The sequence below is a fragment of the Abramis brama genome, assembly GCF_963993115.1.
Source record: "Abramis brama genome assembly, chromosome: 12".
Classification (NCBI taxonomy): domain Eukaryota; kingdom Metazoa; phylum Chordata; class Actinopteri; order Cypriniformes; family Leuciscidae; genus Abramis; species Abramis brama.
Window position 1 is genome coordinate 27,303,735 of NC_139974.1, and position 20,818 is coordinate 27,324,552.

Genomic DNA, 20,818 nt, shown 5'->3' on the forward strand with positions numbered 1-20,818 from the left:
TTTATAAATTGCAATACTACCCATGTTGTCTATCGATTAGAGTGTACTTGTGGCTGCTTTTACGTAGGCCTCACTAAAAGGAGACTAAGAGACAGGGTAGCTGATGCCATCCGGACTGGAAATATGAATTATCCAATGGCCAAACATTATATAGACGCAAAACATGGGAGGGATTCGACCTTACAAGTAGTGGGCATTGAGGCTATTCGCCTTGATGCCAGGGGTGGGGATATAATCAAATGCCTTAAACAGAGGGAGACATATTGGATCTATTCCTTGAGGGCCACTAGTTATCCAGGTCTCAATGAAGATTTTGACCTTTCACCCTTTTTATAATTGTTGTGTCTCTATAGGGACACTATATTTTGCTGTCGTAAATGATGACTAGTTTTTGAACGCAATAGACAATTGCCATTTTTGTACACTATTCATGTTGTTTTAGAACCATCTTGACTATGAATTAAGAATTATGATGTGTAACTGGTTTATTGACTTTTGGTGCATATTGTGTGGAGTACATTGGATGTTTGCAATGGTGTCACTCCTGTTTTTCCACTTGGAGATGTCTCATTAGGTCTTGTTTGGTTTAACCTCTGATATTAGACATGACCTGAACTACTGCCTCTAGTGGCAAATAAATTATGTTGCAAGTGCCAGAGTGGCACACCTGAAATCAATGCAACTATAATTATGGCTTGATTCTGTTTGTTTGTTACCAACACCCTGATGAAGGCCAGTGGGCCGATACGCGTTGGTGTTTTAATGCTTTAGCCCTTTAAAATAATAAAGGCTTTTTAACTTTTGCATCCTACTGAGTGCCTGGACCTGGATTTTTTTCCAATTCTTTTTTATGAACATTTAACCCTTCCATGAGCACCAGAGGATACAAGGGATACCAACAGCGCTCCAGTTCCCCTTTGTCCTGTAAAAATTAATACTTGAACTTGAAGTATACCTATTTTTTGTAAGGGTGCTCTATTCCATAAGCTTGATATTTTACCAAGTAAAATGGACAAAATAAAAGTATACTCCTTTAATAGTGTGAAATCAGAAATACAAAAATGTAATGCAATTTCTTAATTCAGAGTTTGCATTATACGATATGTAAATCTGCATAATACAAAAGAGGAAAACAAATGTTGCTGATGTAATATTCACAACTGCTCTCTAATCTGTTATCATTACGTATATATTTTTTTTATTATATTCCAAAATATATTCAAAGTGATTTAATACAGATTTGCAGTCTAATTTTATTTATCCTCAGACCAAGTAGATAATAATAGGTAATTTAGGTCATGTATAGGGATGACAAATGAGAAAATTATCAATACAAAGGTGTAAGGTCCAACATAAACAGTTTCAAATCAATGCTTAAGTAATGTCAATGGAGTTTCTGCAAAAATGGACAGTGTGCTATAGTGCAGGTGTGCAGTTCATCTCATCTAACATCCTGTTATGCAGCTTATGTCTAACCACAAACACTTAAGTGAGAGTATGAAGGCTACAACAAGAGGCCATACATTGTCTTTTTAGATGCACTGTGGTTTTTCAACCCATCACAGGAAAATATGCATACGTTATGAACACAATCTCATGGGCTCATGTTTTACTTTACAAAAAAGCTATAGAATTACAAAAGACTAAAGAATTGGTGCCACTCTCCTAATTTTCATGTCCTTATTTTTAATCGCAGGATGCCATTTTGAATCAGCCTATTTTCCTTTAGGACAAATATAACTCGCATAAAATTTGAACTATGAACTATGATCATACTATGAACTATGATCATACTATGATCATATGAACTACTCTGGAAAATGGTCTAGAAAGTGTGATGGTCTACAGAGAGGCATGATTTAACCCAATTTCAAGAGGACAGATTTTTATTAGGGAAAAAAAAGTAAAAAAAACAAACTTAAAATAACAGAAATACATATAGGAAAACCTACATTTCCTAACTAATAAATATGCATGATTATAAAACAAGAACAGGTCATCTTATTGTATTAAGACAATATGTTTCATTTTCTAACTTTTATTTCAGTCATTTTTTAACATACTCCAACATGTCCTTCTCCACTATAGCACCCTAAAAAAAAAAGAAAGAAAGAAAATCTCAAGAACACGTGAGAATGATCCTTACAAGGGTTACTATTTGCTGTTGCACATAATTCATATAAAATTTGCTTTACCTTTATTCTTTTGATGGACTCGTGTCCTGTCTGTGACTGATGAGATCCCCAGAGAAACACTGGACAAAATGTTAAGATCATAAAATATAGTTATTTAAAGTTATAACAAATTTTGTTTTGTAAAAAGTTTGCAAAAGCATAGTTTTGTAAGTAAAATATTTTGCTGTTCAAGGTTACATTGTTTACTGGTCAAAAAACACAAAATAAATCCTACGTACAAAAAGGAGTAGAAACTATAGTGAAGACACTAAAAAGACTTCATAAAGTTCCATCACAACCTTTCTTTCTTATTGATTAAAGTTTATTGGTCATTAAACATACATTTTTAACTGCTCAATGCCACAATTGATCAGTCGAAATCAAATGATCTGAGTCATCTAATACATTAAAAAAAAAAAAAAAAACATTTTTAAAGATGAATGCTATTTTCCATTCCACGACATAGTGACCACATCTGTCAAGCTCAAATAAAACTTTTACCAATATAACAAATAAGTGCACACACATAATGTCAAAGGAGTTACAGGCAAAAACTATTTTGATCAAATTTCAAAAGCCACTTATATAATTTTTTTTTTTCATTTAATATTAATTTAATATTATCGCAAGCCTTGTTCATATTGTAGAATACATATAGAATTGTCTGTTGATTTTTTTTAAAGTGCATTTATGCAACATGAACCTGTTCTCATGTTCTAAATTAAATTAAATACACACATTAAATAGTTGTTTTGAAACAGCAAAAACAATCATTTGCAGAAGACACACATGCAGTAAAAAGTTTAGTTCAGTCTTCACAATTTTCTGTGTCTCTTACCATAACAGATGAACTCTCTTCTCTCAGTGTGTTCTGTTTGCCTGTTAAAGGGTAAATAATTTTTTTGTGATAAACAAAAATAAAACATTTTGTGTTTGCAGGGTTTTTTGTCTTGACTCTTATTACTTTACAGCTATTATTGCATATATTATTAGAGTTGTAGGTTGGAAAGGAAACATTACCATATGAAATTTTGCGGTGGGCATCTTTTCTTGTGAGCCTAAAAAAAATAAAAAAAATAAAAATAAAAAAAACGTTTGGTTTAGTTACTTCAATTACATTCATAAAATAGACTTTTTGAAGTTTATAGGGTAGAAGTTGAAATACTGACCCTCTGGTTTTTTTGTTCGCCGACATATCTGAGAATTTAATGGAAAGAAATTACGAATATATTATAAAAAAATATGCCACAATGTCTCATATATCAAACTATTTAGGACATATATTTAAACATCCTCTAAATCAGAAGCACCAAATTCTCACCTCGGTACAATCCTACAGACATAATGACTGTTAGAAGTATGGTAAGCAGCGCTGCCACGCAGCCGGTGTACAGAAGCCACGAGTAGATTGGTTGGGTTCCTGAAATATAGAAATGAGCAGAGTAATTAAACTAGATATAGATATGACTATAGGTTAATTAATAACTAGAAGCAAAATGCAGTGGGCAGTGTTCTGTATCTACTGTAAATGGTTATCATCATTTGTTTACATTCAGTTTTTCAGTTTTACTCGATTTCTCGAGTTTTCAGAGTTCCAATGCAACTTTCCTCTACAGTAATTACATTTTGAAAATCAACTTGAATAAAATCAATTTAGTCAGTTGACATTTGTAAACTTTAAAAAAAAATGGCTGGACAGTAATAGGTATAGACCTGTTATTTTTCCTGACATGTTTCTCTGAGACTTTTATCATTTGGGCTATATACGCACCGTATCAAAACCACTGCCAAAGAAAAGAGAGAAAAAAAACATTTGTGTCTCTTGAATCTAGACAACCTTTGGTCACACTTTATTTTTAAGGTGTCCTTGTTACAGTGTAATTATACAATGAAGTACTAAGTTATAGTTATTAACTATATAATTAGGGTTAGGGTTAAGGTTTGGTTTGGGGTTAGTTGCATGTAACTATGCATAATTGACTATAATTATTGTAGTATCTACATGTTAAATGTATTACAGGGACACTGTAAATAAAGTGTTACCCAACCTTTTAGTGCGACTAATCTAGTCTCCAATTTATTAAAAAACAGAGAATAAAACGGGGAAATATCACGTAATGTTTGTCCTGATGTTTCTCTGAGACTTTTATCATTTATACTCACCGTATCGCTTCAGAGTTTTGGACGTGTTCTTGCCATTATATTCAGCAAAGCATTGGATTTCATCGGTTTCTGCCCACTCATCTGCAGAAATAGAGAGATGAGCACGCGTGAATTCTGTGGCTGAATCAGTGGAGTTTGTCCAGGCGGATTCGGTCCATCCAACATGCGCTTTATCTCCAATCCTCCAGAACACCTGCACTTGAGACGGGACAACTCCGGTCACCAGACACTGCAGCGGTACCGATGATGAGCCAGTTTCTGGTGGTGAGTATAAGATGGATAGTTCTGGTTCCACAACAGAGTGATCTACAACACATATCATCACGTCAAAATGTTATCTGTTATAGTGACCGTGACCCATAGAAAAGTTGATGAGATTTAACCCCAGATTTACCTGTTACGATCACCCTGCTTCCACTGCCGATAATAGCCATTGAGTTATGAAGGCCAATGCAGTAGTACAAACCTGAATCATTCTGTGATACATTTGTTAAAGTAAAAACGCAAGTTTTAACATCATGTTGAGGTAAATCGGACTGAGAGCCAGACCTCGCCGGTGTGAGTTTACCAGTCCGTAGGTTCAGCTTTTGCCATGTTGCAGCACTATAGCAGTAAGAAACACTATGCTCAAATGTACATCTTAATTGTACAGTTTTACCAACTGAGACGTGTGTGAGGTCCGGTGACTGAGCCAGGAGGAATGAGTAAGTAGCTGAAAATGAGAGAATACAAAAAGTCTTAATTATTATGACTAGAATATCAAATTAAATTTACTCTTTAAAATTAATGAGGTGAGATACTTAAAACAGAATGTTCTCAACTGAAATTTCAGGCAAAAATGTCAAATAACTTACTGTGTGAAGCAAACATGCAGAAACATGACAGTATCCAACAATGCGTCGAGGTGCTCATGTCTGCAGTTCCAAAGATCTGAAAGAATGTTAGATGTATACCACTTTTAACTAGCCTAAATACAGCAATCTTACAATCAAACGCCACCCAGTTTGACGGAAAATGGCCTGCAAGGAGAAACAAAAGAAGAAAGAAAGAAGTCCTCAGTGGGTGGACCTTTATTGCCTAGCCTAGCCTATACATCACTTGTGCAAAAGATATGATTGTAGATGGAAAGACAGGACAGGTTTGAGAAGCACTGTCCTACAGTAACAGCTTAATGCAGTTCTTGGTCATTAACTTGGAAATAAACGTATAGTCAGGCAAAGTAGCGTTTTACGACAGACTAATTGTAAAATAATTTTTTGCAGCATAGATCATTTCTATGAGGTGTCCAGAACAACATACTAAAAGTCCTAAGAAATCCTAGTTGAGGAAATATGTTAAATTCTCATCAATCCAAGATGTGTGCCAATAAGGCCAGACAACAATACACCCCAATGGGGCTATTTTTTCTTTTTCTTTTCTCCTATCAAAATGAAACTTTACACAATGAAAGTACCCATGAAAAGTAATTTTTTTTTGTATTACAAGTTTCTTTGAAAATGAATTTTAATATGCAAATGAGCTATACACTAATAGAATATGCCCAAAATACACCCAAATAGGCTTAATTTTTTCCTTTATTCCTACCACAATAAAATTTTACATAGTAAAAGTATACATGAAAAGTAATTTTTTTTGTATTACAAGTTTCTTTTGAAATGAATTTGAATATCCACATGAGCTCCACACTTATTGAATATGTCCTAATTTGCATAGGCAGAAACACCATTCATATGTATGACAAATACATCGGCCCAGTCTTCATCCAATCATCCTACTGCCAATGGGTGATGGCAATGCTGCTTTTAGACTGGCCTCTAACCTGAAAACTGCCTGGCTTGGTAGTACCTGCCAGGGGTATAACCCCCGCCGGTATAGACTTCAGGGTCACGGAGGCACGCAAGCCTCCCCACCACGACAAGGTAGCAACAACAGGGGAGGTTTCTTTTTGGTGTTTTTTATTTTATTTAATTTTGTTTTTGTTTTTCTTTAACTAACCTAGATATTGCTGTTGCTAGCTTCTCATAACACTGCAAAACTACTTTACAAACGGTGGAAGTCTGATGTGTGGCCCGCCTGGTCTGAAATACTTGCTAACTACAAAAAGAGAAGCAGTTTTGGTGTCTGGCAAAATTATTTTAAAGAGCTGGAATGTCTGGAAAGTGTGTCTATCTGGTTTTTTCATCTGTCTTCTGTGTGAGAGTGAATCGTTTAGTTGGTAAGAACGACTTCTGCCTGTAATCTTGTAATCTTACCGACAATCCCAATCATTTGTAAATCTACCAGCCCAAAACTTAATCTCACCACGTTACTAATGACTAAGATGGCTATTCTGACTTTCTTCTGATGTTATCTGTGGGGGAATGTCATTAGGTAAGGCTTGTTCGCAAAAAAAAAAAAAAAAAAAAGAATTTAGTAAGCAACTGGAGGCAAGATTGTGCAATCAATTCTTAAAGGCACACTGTGGAGAAATTGTGTTTTTGTCAAACAGCGACCCCTAGAGTCGCTTTGGAATACTGTCGTAAATACCCACCCACCCTCCAACAGCGTCGTCTGATATCCCTCAGGACTACGTGATAAATACACCTCACAACACCTGAGTTCAGCTGGCAAGCTAAGCAATAAAACATAACGCAAAAAACACGTAAATGTGTTTTTCTGAAACGGATTTAAATCCGATCTTCAATTCTCGCGCTATATGCAGATTTAATGGAGTGCACGTCACCGAAAGCAACAGATATGAACTGCATTTTATTGATCATCAGCTAAAATTTCAAAATCAAAGACCGCAATAAGAGAGAGCAGTAACAGCCCTAGTAAGATCACTTCATTTCTTTACTTTTAATGATGATGATTGTGTGTTAAGCGTCTGCGACTATACTTTCACTTTGATTTGCGATAGTTTGCACGTTGTCTTGATGAATATGCTCATTGCTTATCTGCGGTGATGCGTGTTCCAGTAGCGTCGTCATATCTGGCAATAACATATAGCCTATAACACGCTCTCACACGTGTTTTTTTGTTTGTTTTTTTTTAGCATTTTTGGGAGGAGTACAATTTACATATGTGGTTTCAACAACCAGATGCATTTACACTTGTCCAGTTTCGTCTGGAATGCGGCACAGACCGTCTCGAATGCGTTTCGGAGGGCATTTACACCTGGTCTTTTCACGATCGGATAGCTATCCGATCTGAGAAAACGCATGAAGTGGCCAGGTGTAAACAGCCCCCATGACAAAAACATACGCAGTACGCACGAAACCCGAAAACAAACGCTGGTTGGCCTCTCACGTCCAAATTTGAGGAAGTGGTGGGGGAAGTAAGGTATGCCGTAAAGCAGTCGAATTTTGTAGTTCTTTTTGTGCTTGGGTTACTACCCGAACCCCGAAGTTACGCAGTGCCAGTAAAAGCGATACAGACCCCGTCAGGCTATGGCAGACGCGTCATTCAACCTATTGTAAGTCGATGTACCATCACAAGGGTCTTGGAAATATATTATGAAGGTTGAAAAGATACATAGTTCCTTTAAGGTCAATATAGCCTAAGTCTTTTTGTGGCAAGTGACCCAGGTAAGTGTGGCAGGTGGCAAATTTATCGTGTTTATGCATAGGTTAACTTACTGAATGGACATGAATGTGTGGCCCCTGTTTTTTCTACTTGTGACTTTATGGTTTCTTGGCCATAAGTCAATTAGGCCTAGTGTTGAGCTCATTTGGATATTTAAAATAGATTTTTCAAAGAAACATGTAAAACAAAAATGTTACTTTTCATGTATACTTTCACTGTGTGAGGTTTGATTGTGATAGGAGTAAAGGAAAAAATAAGTCCATTAGGGTGTATTTTGGGCATATTCGATTAGTATATTGCTCATTTGCATATTCAAATTCATTTTCAAAGAAACTTTTAATACAGAATGTTTTACTTTTCATGTAGACTTTCATTGTGTAAAGTTTTATTGTGGTAGGAGTAATGGAAAAAATTAAGCCTATGCGGGTATATTTTGGGTAGCATATATTCGATAAGTGCATAGCTCATTTGCATCTTCAAATTCATTTTCAAAGAAACTTGTAATACAAAAATTTTTACTTTTCATGGATACTTTCATTGTATAAAGTTTTATTTTGATAGGAGTAAAGGAAGAAAATAGCCCCATTGGGGTGTATTGTTGTCTGACCTTATTGGCACACATCTTATCTACAGATTTTTATCCTGAAAGGTCAACAGAATGAGCAGGTGTTCTTTTTGTCGGTTGACTCTACTGTGTCTGACAGTCTGCTGTTATTCTGGATGCTGTTACTTGTTTTGATCTAACCTCACGGGTTTGAGATGAAAAGAGCAGTATGGCGAGAGAATAACAACCAATGCTGAACGCCCACACCTTCGCTCGCAAACTGAGTCTAAAACATTTCCCCACGCTGCACTTCAAATACCTATGTCATATGTGCAACATCATGTTAAAATTCCATTCTATAAATATCAAATATATTTCTTTACATAGAAAAAAAAAAATTATACTAAAGCAAATCATTTTATTATGCCTGTGTCCTGAGTATTAAGAGTTTTGTGATATGAAAAAAAAAAAAAAACATTTGTCAGGGAGAAACTTTCTGAATGTTGATTTTATCAACGATAAGTGAATCACCAAATTATACAGATTTTTAAAATTAAGTAATTTAAGTCTATAAATAAGTAAATATACAAATAAAAAATGGATCCATATATCACAGCATGTATTAATTCTGTGTCTACTTATGGTCAAAAATGCATGTTCATATCATAACAGCAGCAATTTACTTATTTAGAATTTATAGGGATGGGAGTACATGTATGTTTGCTCCATTTTATTTGGGTAAATATTTTGTCTCAGTAAGATGTTTTATATCAGTGTTGTTGTAATGCCATTGGGTCATTGTGAATGGACAGCTGTATGTGAAAGTAAGCATGTTCAGTTTAGTCTGTTTCATGAGACCGTCGTGTAACATCCTGCTGTGTATTGCACCTCTTTACTTTGGTCTAACCACACGTGTTCAGATGACAGCAGAAAGGCTATAGCAGAAGGCCCACGCATTGTCTTGTTGGGATGCAGTGTGGTTTTTCAACCCCTCACAAAAGTATAGCATACATATTCACAAAATCTCAAACATAAAATCTCAGATATCTTTTGATTAATAAGTGTTAACATTGTTAACAGCTTGTTTTAACAACTTTTTTGTTTGTTTTGTTGTTAAAGCAACACCATGTAGTTTTTCAACCTTCATAATATATTTCCAAGACCCTTGTGATGGTACATCGACTTACAATAGGTTGAATGACACGTCTGCCATAGCATTTACTGGAACTACGGAACTTCGGTGTTCGGGTAGTAACCCGAGCACAAAAAGAACTACAAAATTCGACTGCTTTACGGCATACCTCACTTCCCCCACCACCCTCCACCCCCCATTTCCTCAAATTCGGACGTGAGAGCCCAACTATCGTGTGTTTGCCGGCTAGTATAGCGTGTTTATGTTGTTGTCATGCAACGAAACCGAAGAAGGCAAAGGTTTTGTCGGAGGAGACTAGGAAGAGAAAAAGGGAGAGTGACAAAATCAAAGGCCAGACGAGGATCAATATTGGTCCAGCGTTCGCTCGCTGGCGTGAACTAAAGGAGGAGGAGGGGTGCCCGACCGATGCTGACTTGGCCATCATGCTGTTGGACTAGTAAGTATATTGCTTGCATACTATCTCTAATTTTTCGAATTTGTTGTCTGCCTGGCTATGTTACGGAAGCTATCTTGTCCTCCATTTATCTTCATGAATCAAGTAATGCTAGTAGAGGAGCGAATTATCAATCTGGTAGATTCCTGATAAAACAAGAGAGAAGTGTTATGGTACAAGTGTAAACTTTGTACAGCCTAATGTTGGAGTAGTGTTTTATGACGAAGCCCCTTTTTTAGGACAAAAAAAAAAAAAGTCAGAAGTAAGCCTATGTCTAAACGGCGTGTACACGTTTGGTAGGGGCTACATTCTTTCAAGTAAATAATACATGATTAGACGGACAAAATCATCTTTTAGGCTAACTAGCCTAATGACTGCAGGCTGATAGTTTGTATATTTATTTTTCTGGTGAAAGTGTCTTGCCTCAGGCTATAATGCAAATTGATTTTTCAACTTTGCAGATTCATCTATGGTAGCTTGATATTATAATATTGACGATATGGCTATTACCTACCACACAAACATTGAATTGAATTAGCATATCCATTCTGTAAAACAGTAGCCAATAGGCTACTATAATGACGCTGGCTTGTAAACGTGAGCTACACAACCTTTTGGCATTTGAAAAAAATAAAACCCATGAAATTATATTCATATGACATGCTGAAATATATGCCACTGTACCTGTACTGGGATGAAGACATTTCACACGCAACGCAAGCAGTCTGCCCAAGACGTGAGAACTCCTCCTGCAGAATTTGGGGGTATTGGCTTGTCAACAAATGCACATGTATCCCCTGCATGGTGTAACCATGACAGATTTTATGACAGTAGTAGAAGACAATACTGTTTCCCAACTGTAGGGGGACCCCGAGAGCAAAACTTACATGGTGTTGCTTTAAGAAAGAAAGAAAGAAAGAAAGAAAGAAAGAAAGAAAGAAAAAGTGAAATATGTTTAGGGGTTATTGTTGATTTTTGTTTCAGCCTGTTTCTTGACACTGCTTCACACATTGGATAGTGCAGGCATTATTTTGATTAAGATCAAAATAGTTGATATCATTTGTTTTAGGCTACTCTCTCTTTAAGAGTGCAACATGCACGCTGCAAACCTAAGCCAACTTAAACAAAGTTTAAATGTAGTCTTTCATTCTGGTTGCCATTCTGCCGTTCTCATATTTTAATGCCAAAATGACATGTACAGCTGAAATGTAATTTAACTAAACTTAATTACAAACTGTAAGTAGGCTAATTCGCAGCCTTTCAATGATGGATAAACGCTTTTATGAATGAATTCACCAACAATTCCACTCTGTAAGAAATTAAAATATATTAGAATTTATTAAATAGGCTAAATAATTGAGAAATTGAAGAATGACACACCTTTTCCAAACTAAATTTCTGTTCACGTCCGCAATAAAGGCACGCCATGTGCGACTCCCCGGCACGATGCGCACAGTGAATCTGAGCCTGAACTATAAAGTGTTTAGGCTAAAGAAAGACACGAATAAAAAGTCGTTCTCACTAGTCCTACCTGGCTACCTCTGATGAATGTCACAATTACAACTCCAAAGAATTTTGGAAGAATGTCTTTTATCACACTTGCCTGTTCGATTATCCAGAACTTCAGCTTAAACATCACCAGACACTGATAATTTTAATTAAAATAATGTAGCCAAAAATAAACAGGTTTTATTCGAGCACATTTATTACAGCCATTAATAAGCTACACAACAAAACACGTTCGCGTTGATAAGCGCAAGGAACCATTTGCGCGCAAAAGCCAGTTGAGGTCGGCGCTAAGCCTCAAATCTTCTTTGCTCATATTACTAATCTTACTACCCGCTCCCCTGTCGTGCTCGATCCTGACCTACCTATTAGCCTATATCAGTGAAAGCCTGAGACGACAGTCTTGGTGATTATTGAACATATTGCTTGAATAAACTGCTCTGCAAATGTTGTTCGAATAGGATATCTAGGCCTACCAGTCGGTGCAGAATTTCAGAGAGCTGTAAAAGTAATCACTTGGTTCTCAAGTGAATAATGAGATCTACATTTAGGCTGCTTAAATCCACACTGAATGCACAGATGGGACAGGTGCGATGACAGGACAACTCTCACCGTTCCGTTCCCTTGACGGACGAATATTGCTGCGTTGTAGTGGGCAGATTTGATAAACATTCGCTATCACGGATTTGGTGAGTTTTAGTGTTGCTCCGAGATAACACGTGCCTTTATGGGCCTATATGTTTTAGTTTAGATGACTGCGAACGCTAAACTGAGGTTTCAACCCCTTGGATGTCCCTTTATAAGCAGAAGAGAAACGGAGACCAATGAATGTCAAACAGCGAACTTGCTGTCTTGAAAAAGTCAGGTAAGTGTATGATTTTTATTTTTTATTTTTATATATTGGCTAAATATGCCTTTAGGTATGCACTGTACATTTTTAATTTCAACTTTAATTAGGCCTACATTAATCTGACTTTAAAAAATTTGTTGAATCTTGTAGGCGATATAACAAAAAAAGTTGAAAATTGCTTAACATATTTTTTTTTAAAGTTAAATCAAAATGTAAAACATGTTGTCACAACTTATTGATCATACTTGTTTTGTGTAGGCTACATTTATAGGCCAAGTAAGATTCCAATTATATTCTAGACCATACATGTTGACTCAGATTTTGCATCAATCACATTGGACATTTTTGTACAGCCAATTCATAATGCATGCATGTTGTTGTTAGCCTATTTAGTAGTTTGATAGCATAGCTCATTGCACAATGCCCAGCCTAGGCAATTATCCACAGCATTAATAACAAAGCCTTTAGCTTGTCACGTATAGACCTTACTGTTTTGGCTAATACGTGACATATTCCTGTTCAGAATGTTCCGAAATGGTGAAACATGTGACAGTATGCCATGTTTTGAGTCTACATTGAAAAAGAAGAACAGGTGACTCAACCCCCATGACTGACTGAAAACCCCTCCCTCAAAACCCTTGCCTTTGATAAAATAGCATTTGATTTTTACTAAGGAACTGTAAGTTTATAGTTCTTAGTGTGTGGAGTACAAAATACAACTATGGGATTAAGATTATACTGACTCCAAACTGTTAGCCAAAAACAGTGTAGGCTACTTTTGTAAAGTGTACTTTTCCACAAAGCTTGATATAATTAAAGTGATATATCTGGCATTGAAATATGCAGTCTATGAAGTCTATGAAGGAACCAGTCTGTCTGCACTAAACTGTCTTACAAGATGGCCTTTCTTTCTTTTTTCTTGAATGAATGAATGAATGGACACTTCAGTTTAGACCTTCACTTTTAAAAATAAAGTTCTTTATTTGGCATCTCTGGTACATCTTTGAAAACTTTCCATTGCACAAATAGTTCTTTATAGTGAAAAGGGTTCTTTAGATGATTCAAATGTTCTTCACACTAAGAGAAAAAAAAGGTTATTTTAAGAACAGTTCACTGAAAGGTTCTTCGGGGAGCCCAAAATGGATATTCTTTGAAATTATAGCAAAAATCCATTTGCAATTGTTCCATTTTCTCTCCAATCTTTATTTTTAAGAGTGAGTGGAAAAAAATTATTTAATTTTTAAAACGTTTCTCACAATAAGAAAGCCTCAAAATGGTTCTTCTATGACATTCATGCGCAAACCCCCTTTTGTAACCTTGATTGTTTAATGTTTTATGTTGTTCCGTGTCTTACGGCCAGATGGCGCTGTTGTTTAGTGTAGCGCTGTAATGTCGTTGACCTGTGTCTTCCCCTTGGGCAAAACGGCGTTTACTTATCAACAGCGCGTGTGTGAACAATAGATAGGGAGAGACGAGGGTTTACATGAGAACGAGCTACTTTAGAAAACAAAGGGGGAGAATTCTGTCAGTAAAGACTATGCTTCATATTTTCGATTACTTCGAGTAGTAACGTTAGTTTGGGGGTTGTTCTTAATTCAGAAACGGTAATATACACGGACTGGACTATCATATCAACACTGGAGCGCAGCGTAACAGATCACGGAGAAGCACATTTTGATGTGAGTACAACCGTTGAATCGTTGCAGAGCCTTATGAAGTGAAGTAAATGCGTCGTTCAGTGTATTTGACGATAGAATGGAAAGGACACAAGCAAATCCCAAAACTATGGGCGATAATTGATAGTATTTAGTGCTGAGCATGCATCTAAATCAATGCATATGCAGATATGAGGTGTACAGTGAAAATTTTAGCGTGAAACGAACATTGACTAATGCTATTATGTTGCTATGGGTTGAATGAGGTATGTTAGTAACAGTGTAGAAACTTTGCAAGAGAAGAGAGAAAAGAGAGAAGAGAGAGGGGAGAAAGAAACAAACACGTGCTTTCACCCTGTATGTCTGTGGTAGTTAGCAGGACGTGTTTTGATCTGTTGTAACGTTGAACATTTTCTCTGATTGCAAAGTCTAGTTTAAAGTTTTTGTGCTTTCTTAAACTTAAGTTGTCCAGGTCTTGAGTGGATGCATCAAATAACACACATCAACAGCACATCATGTTTGTTTTTAAAAGGCATCACTTCTAAGTTTACGTTTCTATTTTTGAACCCTGTATTTGCTTGTGATCTAATCTACTGAAAATCAAGCCGGGGTTTTCGTGCACATTTGTTATCCGGAGTCTGGTGCAGTAATGCACACTTGTATAGAAATTCAGTTCAGTATGCAGTTTATACTGGTACAGTCAGTGTTGAATTACCAGTCATTGAAAGACAGTTCTGATCATTTTAATACAGAAGTTTACAAAATATAAAAAAACATTAAAATACATATTATATAATTCTATAGTCTAATTATTGTTATTAGTATTTTTATTGTTGTCGTTGTAATTATGTGATTAACTAAACCTGTGGTGATGTTAAAGGGATGGTTCACCCAAAAATGAAAATTCTGTCTTCATTTACTCACCCTCACGTTGTTCCAAACCTGTGTGAATTTCATTCTTCTCTGAAAACAAAATATATTTTCTTTGTTTTGAAGAATGTCGTTAACAAACAGTTGATGACATTGACTTCCATTGTGTTTGTTTTTCCCATTAAAACTTTTATTTTTGGGTGAACTATCCCTTTAAGACACTGACTTCATCCATCCACTACCTTGGGATCAGTTGGTTAAAAGTCATTGCAAAAATGGTTCAGAAAAAATGTTGTTGTGTCCGAGGTAGAACCAGCTGTGTATTTTTCCATAGTGCAATGAAATTAATCTGAGCTTTGCCGGATCTGTCTCTCCTCAATACATTATCCAGAGACTCAAATCACCTGTACTGTGCAGATTGTGATGGGATTTGTCCTTTTTTTCCCATGGGTTTTCATTCCTCTCTCAAAACAAACCTTACATCACAGCCTGCATGGCGTAGTATCACCGGCTGTTTTTTTTATTTGCTGGATTCAACAAACACACTTAAAATATTATGTGGCATTCTCACACTGTTCCTTCACCGCATTATACTATAGTGCATCTATAGTGCATACTGGCTGACACACACCTCATAACTCCACTGTAATCACATCAGCTGTAGTCATGGCAACTGCACATGGGAATGAAAGCTTTCACTGGGAGAGCAATTTTCTTCTCCTTCACTGACTCACCGCTTTTCCTCCATGGACCGAGATGTGTTACCTGCTTGCACGCAAAATGCAATGTTAAGGACACCATTTGTCCTTAATACTTAATGTTCTTCCAGAGGCAGATTTTTTTTAATGCTTCCCCTTCACGCAAGGATTATGCTGTGCCAGTTCTTTTTGTGTGTGTGTGTGTGTGTGTGTTTGTGATTAATAGTTTTTGCAATATATTAGTTAAGCACATTTAACCTTAAATTCTCAAATTAAAAATGTTCATATTCTCTTTTATTTTTCAAATTAAAAATATGTAGTATATTAATATATAAATATTTAATACATCATGGTATTATTTGTCATGCTTTCATTTATGCTATAGCCTACTATTTTAACATTATATAATATAAATAACATATTATAACATTACCTTTTTTATGAATGAATAATGAATAATCAGTGATAATAATTGGGAATAAACTGTCCGAAAATGTCAGAGTGCAAACAGTAATCTAAAAAATAGGTTTCACTTTTTTTTAATGTAAAATGTATTTTCTTTATGATTTCATGAGATCCCTCCTAGACATTGGGTAGATCAGTCTTTCCCAAATTGGGGTTTGAGAGTTGATTAAAAGCTAATAATAAATTCATTATAAAAAAAAACAAAAAACATTCATTTTATTTTATTTATTTACCTGCATGAGTGCAAGTATGACCATTAAACAACATCAGAGAACCATGAACATGTGAATACATGGTCATATTAATGAAATATTAGCTTCAAATAAAAAACAATACCGTTATCATCTCCATGTAAACAACAAAAACGCAAATTTGTGAAAACTGTGACGGTCATGCGTATTACTTGTTCAGTCTATAGGTGCGTAGTGTGTCTTTACAAAGTGACATCGCCAACTACGGGCAGGGTAGCATAATTAGGGTTGGGTACCGAAACCTGGTGCCATATGACTGGTATACCCGACCGAATCAGAACACAGATTTCGGTGGCACTTAAATGCCTGAGCTGTCGAGGTGGCGGCAAGGGACTGACTTTGAGTGAGTCATTAAACCGTTCATTCAACGAACATGTTCAAAAACGTACATTTATTCAAAGATAGATATAATGAAACGAGGTGAAACTGATGCTTCACTTTATAGAGACCGATGGCATTGATTTAATGCATTGACCAGCGCTGACACCAGGAAATACCCTTAAATGTTAAAAGGATGATGATACGACAAAGATTTCACATTCCTTGGACGTGGCACACTTTTTTTACATTTTTATTTTGTATTTTTTTGATGAATATAGGCATATGACTTGACCTGAAGATCAGACACAGGAATCGCATGCACTAAGTCGATATCTCTCTCTCTCTCTCTCTCTCTCTCTCTCTCTCTCTCTCTCTCTCTCTCTCTCTCTCTCTCTCTCTCTCTCTCTCTCTCTCTCTCTCTCTCTCTCTCTCTCTCTCTCTCTCTCTCTCTCTCTCTCTCTCTCTCTCTCTCTCTCTCTCTCGCATTCACTGCCTAGGCTTGTTAAGTGCAAATCCACGGAGCCATGATAAACACAATCTTGTTATTATTATAGTGTAAAACAGGAACAAGGTACAGTTTTAAAAGTATCGATTTGGCACCGGTATTGTAAAAAAAAAAAACGATAGCCAACCCTAAGCATAATACAGCATTTTTAATTTTCCGCAGATCTGTGTGACTGTGAATGGGGATAATTACGGCAACTTTTACCCCTTTAAGCTTCATGCATTTGTGTGAAATGGAGAGAGAATTTTGTCTTCACCCCATTAGTTATGACCCACCCTCCCTTCAGTTCTCTTTTTCTATATTACCTTTCTGTCTTCTGCCTACGTGCGACTGAGATTTAGGGGAAAAGGGAACCTTTTTTTGCCCCATGCATGGGCAGCTTCAGAAGTATTGCTTCCTCATGACACTAGCTCTTTGCTCATCTTCAAAAGTTCAGATTCTCCCTAAACAGTCAGACCTTTTTGCCCTTAAATTTCCAATAATAAATGTCCCTGATTGGATCTCAGGGACATGTCAATTCTTCATTTTAAATATTGCAAGGATTCCTAATGCAATAAGTCTAACTAATTAACTAATGTTAACAATTGAGACCTTATTGTAAAGTGTTAGCCTACCACTTTTTTGTATTTAATGTCAAAGAATGCACATAATTCATTTCTTATATATATGAAAAAGGATGTTTGTTTCTTGGGGCAGAATTAAATGTAATTACAGAAAAATATCACATTAGATAGGCAATTATGTTGATTTATAAACATCAGTAGCCTAGATTTCAAAACTGTGTCTTTAAAGGGACCTATATGGGAAATAAGTTTACAAAATGTGAAACAAAGTGATGGGTGAGAGGCAGTACAGTCTACATCTCCTTTTTTTAAAATAACACATACGGATATGAAAAGTGGCAAATGATCTTACGGTAAACAATAAGAGGAACTCTTTCAGTTAAATGAACTGTTATCTTGAGAGTCTTTGTCTCAGTCGTTTTCAGTCTGACTCAAATAGTGCATAGGGCCACTGTAGTTTCACTGGTACATGTGTGCGTTTCTGCACCTGAAGCTTGTAATTTAGGATCTGTATAGTATGACAAACATGTTTCTGAATGTTTATGGCTAGGTATGAATGAATGAATGAGGCATTTATATAGCGCTTTTCCTGTTACTGTACACCCAAAGTGCTTTACAATCATGTCGGGGTCTCTCCTCAACCACCACCAGTGTGCAGCATCCACTTGGATGATGCGACGGCAGCCACAGTACAAGGGCGCCAGTGCGCTCATCACACACCAGCTATAGGTGGAGAGGAGAGAGAGTGATAGAGCCAATTCAATGGATGGGGATTATTAGTACGCCATGATTGGCAAGGGCCATTGGAGGCAATGTGGCCAGGACACCGGGGTTACACCCCTACTCTTTAGTGCCATGAGATTTTTTAATTACCACAGAGAGTCAGGACCTTGGACCTCATCCGAAGGTAGGTATGGAAAGTGCTGGCAGGTTGTGATGTAATGTTTGTCGTGTTTATATCAGGCTTGCGTGACTTCCTACACTAGAGGTGTCACCTTTCAGACAGTCCTGACACGAACGTTTTGACGCAGAGGTTGTGTATTATTTATCAAGTAGCTGAAGGCATTTTTTTCTCATTGGCAGCTGACTTCAATTCTCTAAATGAATATGTGTTTTATATTAGGATGACTACCTTATGATTACCTCCCATGTTTTCTAAGACTTGTTCCTATTGCAATTCATAGAAAATATGAGGCCCAGTGTGCTTATAGTGGGCAACAGAATAGATGTGTCAGCATAAATGATTGGCAAATTTAGGGGTTAAAATTAGTAATTAAAGAACTTGTGGGACCATAATAGCTGAAATTGAAAAATGTACTGCTTGTAAGGACATTCCTACAATGTTGTTACCAGAAAAAAAACATGCCACACAACTGTCCCTATTTTGACTGTGGTTTGGATATTTACCAGTTTGATCCTGCCCTTGGCTCAACAAACAATCTGTCTTAAAGTGTCATGAAACCCCCTGTTTTAGCGCTGGTCATAAAAAAAAAAAAAAAAAAAAAATGTGAGTAGGGCCGGGTGATATGGCCAAAAAAATTATCATGATAAAAATGTTCATATCAGTCAATAATTATCATGATATTAACTGATATTAGGTCAGTTAATTAGATATTAACTGAGTATTAGCAAATCTAAATTTTGTTTCAAGTTTAAAGGCAGATTTTTGCTCCTGATTGAAAGTTGTTGAAAAAATTGACAACCTCATTATGAGGTAAAATTTTACAGGGTAAAATTGTCTTCCATAGTATTTGAATTATGTTAACCATAACTTACAGTTTTGTTTATTTGGTAGGCCTATTTGTTATGAAAAAATAGGCCTAAAGACATTAGTATAATACAAATGCACTCAAAATATCTCCCCATTCACCAGGTCGTACTTACCATTACATGTACACCAAATCTTTTCTGATTTATTTTATCTACCTCAGTACCCTGGAAATCCAGAGTTCTCGCAAGAGCACAAATTTAATTTGCTCAGCGAGTTTACTCTGGCTTCGAGTAATGACGCTCATTAAATATGCCCTTGTATCCGAACTGCACCAATCACATCGGGTTATCTGATATAGGTGGGCCAGAGACGAGCTAAACAGACGTCGAAGTCATTAGTAAACATTGCAAGATGGCTATGGATGAACACCAGTTGTTTGAAATGGCTTTGGCCGCTACAATGAACGAGTTAGACTTGGCTTTTTATCTAAAAGAGGAACAGAAGACGCCGCTCAAATCGTTCCTTTGCAAGAAGGGCGTTTTTGCTGTTTTGCCGACCGGATACGGCAAGAGTCTAATCTACCAGTTAGCTCCGCTGGTAGCATATGGGGCTTGTTTTGATTGGTCGTAGTGTTATCCAATTGCGTGCAGTGAGATTTTCAAATGCATGCTTGGTGCCGCCCCTCGAGCTGGACGATTTTCATTAGTCGATGCCAGACCATTAATCTTTCAGATTTAGGTCTGTATTTCCAGGCTACTACCTCAGTAGAGATAGTGATTACTTGTTAACGATATCAAAAGCACAATAGTTCATCAGTTAGTTTGTTCTGCACTTTGACATCGTGCACATTGGTCACGGTGACCTGAAGTGATGAACTTTAAAAAGTCCCAATAATGGTTCAAATAAATTATACTTTTCAGCAGGTTATTGCCTGTCACGCAATCTAGCCTACAAAATATAACATTTCTGCATAGATTTCCCATCCTAAGGTGCACACTGTCCTGCTTTACCTTCAACGTATTCTTTTCTTCTTTGAACATCATCTTTTGAGAAAACAATACTTAAAGGGATAGTTCACCCAAAAATAAAAATTCTGTCCTCATTTACTCACCCTCACGTTGTTCCAAACCTGAGTTTCTTTCTTCTGCTGAACGCAAAAGAAGATATTTTGAAGAATGTCAGAAACTAAACAGTTGATGGGTCCCATTGACTTCCATAGCTTTTTGTTTCATACTATGGAAGTCAATGGGGTCCATTAATAACAATGTTCGTTGACCACCTTTTTTCCCATTACTGAGACAATGACGAGACGACACCAACGTCATTTAAAGGTGCTCTAAGTAACTTTTTTACCTTAACTGAACAGCTTCGGAGTCATTGGAATGGTTATAT

General features: G+C 36.5%; 2 protein-coding genes across 9 annotated transcripts in view; one reads left to right on the forward strand and one right to left on the reverse strand.

Annotated features, from left to right (window-relative positions):
- Nucleotides 1–1,018: 1,018 nt before the first annotated feature.
- Nucleotides 1,019–11,806, reverse strand: LOC311093148 (uncharacterized protein). Of its 5 annotated transcripts, XM_084130320.1 has the most exons (11): nucleotides 11,635–11,806; nucleotides 10,716–10,927; nucleotides 5,192–5,356; nucleotides 4,732–5,049; nucleotides 4,338–4,643; nucleotides 3,496–3,594; nucleotides 3,344–3,371; nucleotides 3,195–3,232; nucleotides 3,013–3,053; nucleotides 2,196–2,254; nucleotides 1,019–2,092 (listed from the first exon to the last, which is right to left on the reverse strand). In XM_084130320.1, the coding sequence occupies exons 3-10, from the start codon at nucleotides 5,247–5,249 to the stop codon at nucleotides 2,198–2,200; spliced, it is 945 nt and encodes a 314-aa protein (XP_083986446.1). In that variant the 5' UTR covers nucleotides 5,250–5,356; nucleotides 10,716–10,927; nucleotides 11,635–11,806; the 3' UTR covers nucleotides 1,019–2,092; nucleotides 2,196–2,197. The 5 variants fall into 5 exon arrangements, with proteins under 5 accessions (XP_083986446.1, XP_083986443.1, XP_083986445.1 ...); XM_084130317.1 differs by lacking the exon at nucleotides 3,013–3,053 and having other exon boundaries at nucleotides 11,635–11,804; XM_084130319.1 differs by lacking the exons at nucleotides 10,716–10,927; nucleotides 11,635–11,806 and having other exon boundaries at nucleotides 5,192–5,673.
- Nucleotides 11,807–11,933: 127 nt separating this feature from the next.
- The window catches only part of sema4ab (sema domain, immunoglobulin domain (Ig), transmembrane domain (TM) and short cytoplasmic domain, (semaphorin) 4Ab), a 40,127-nt gene continuing 31,242 nt past the window's right edge, over nucleotides 11,934–20,818 (forward strand). The window contains exons 1-2 of one of the 4 annotated variants that reach the window (XM_084132077.1): nucleotides 11,934–12,226; nucleotides 12,345–12,402. The gene's annotated coding sequence lies outside the window, so the exon portion shown is untranslated. Of the gene's footprint in view, nucleotides 12,227–12,344; nucleotides 12,403–13,806; nucleotides 14,067–20,818 lie in introns of those variants that run through there. The other 3 variants (XM_084132075.1, XM_084132076.1, XM_084132074.1) reach the window with 3 other exon arrangements.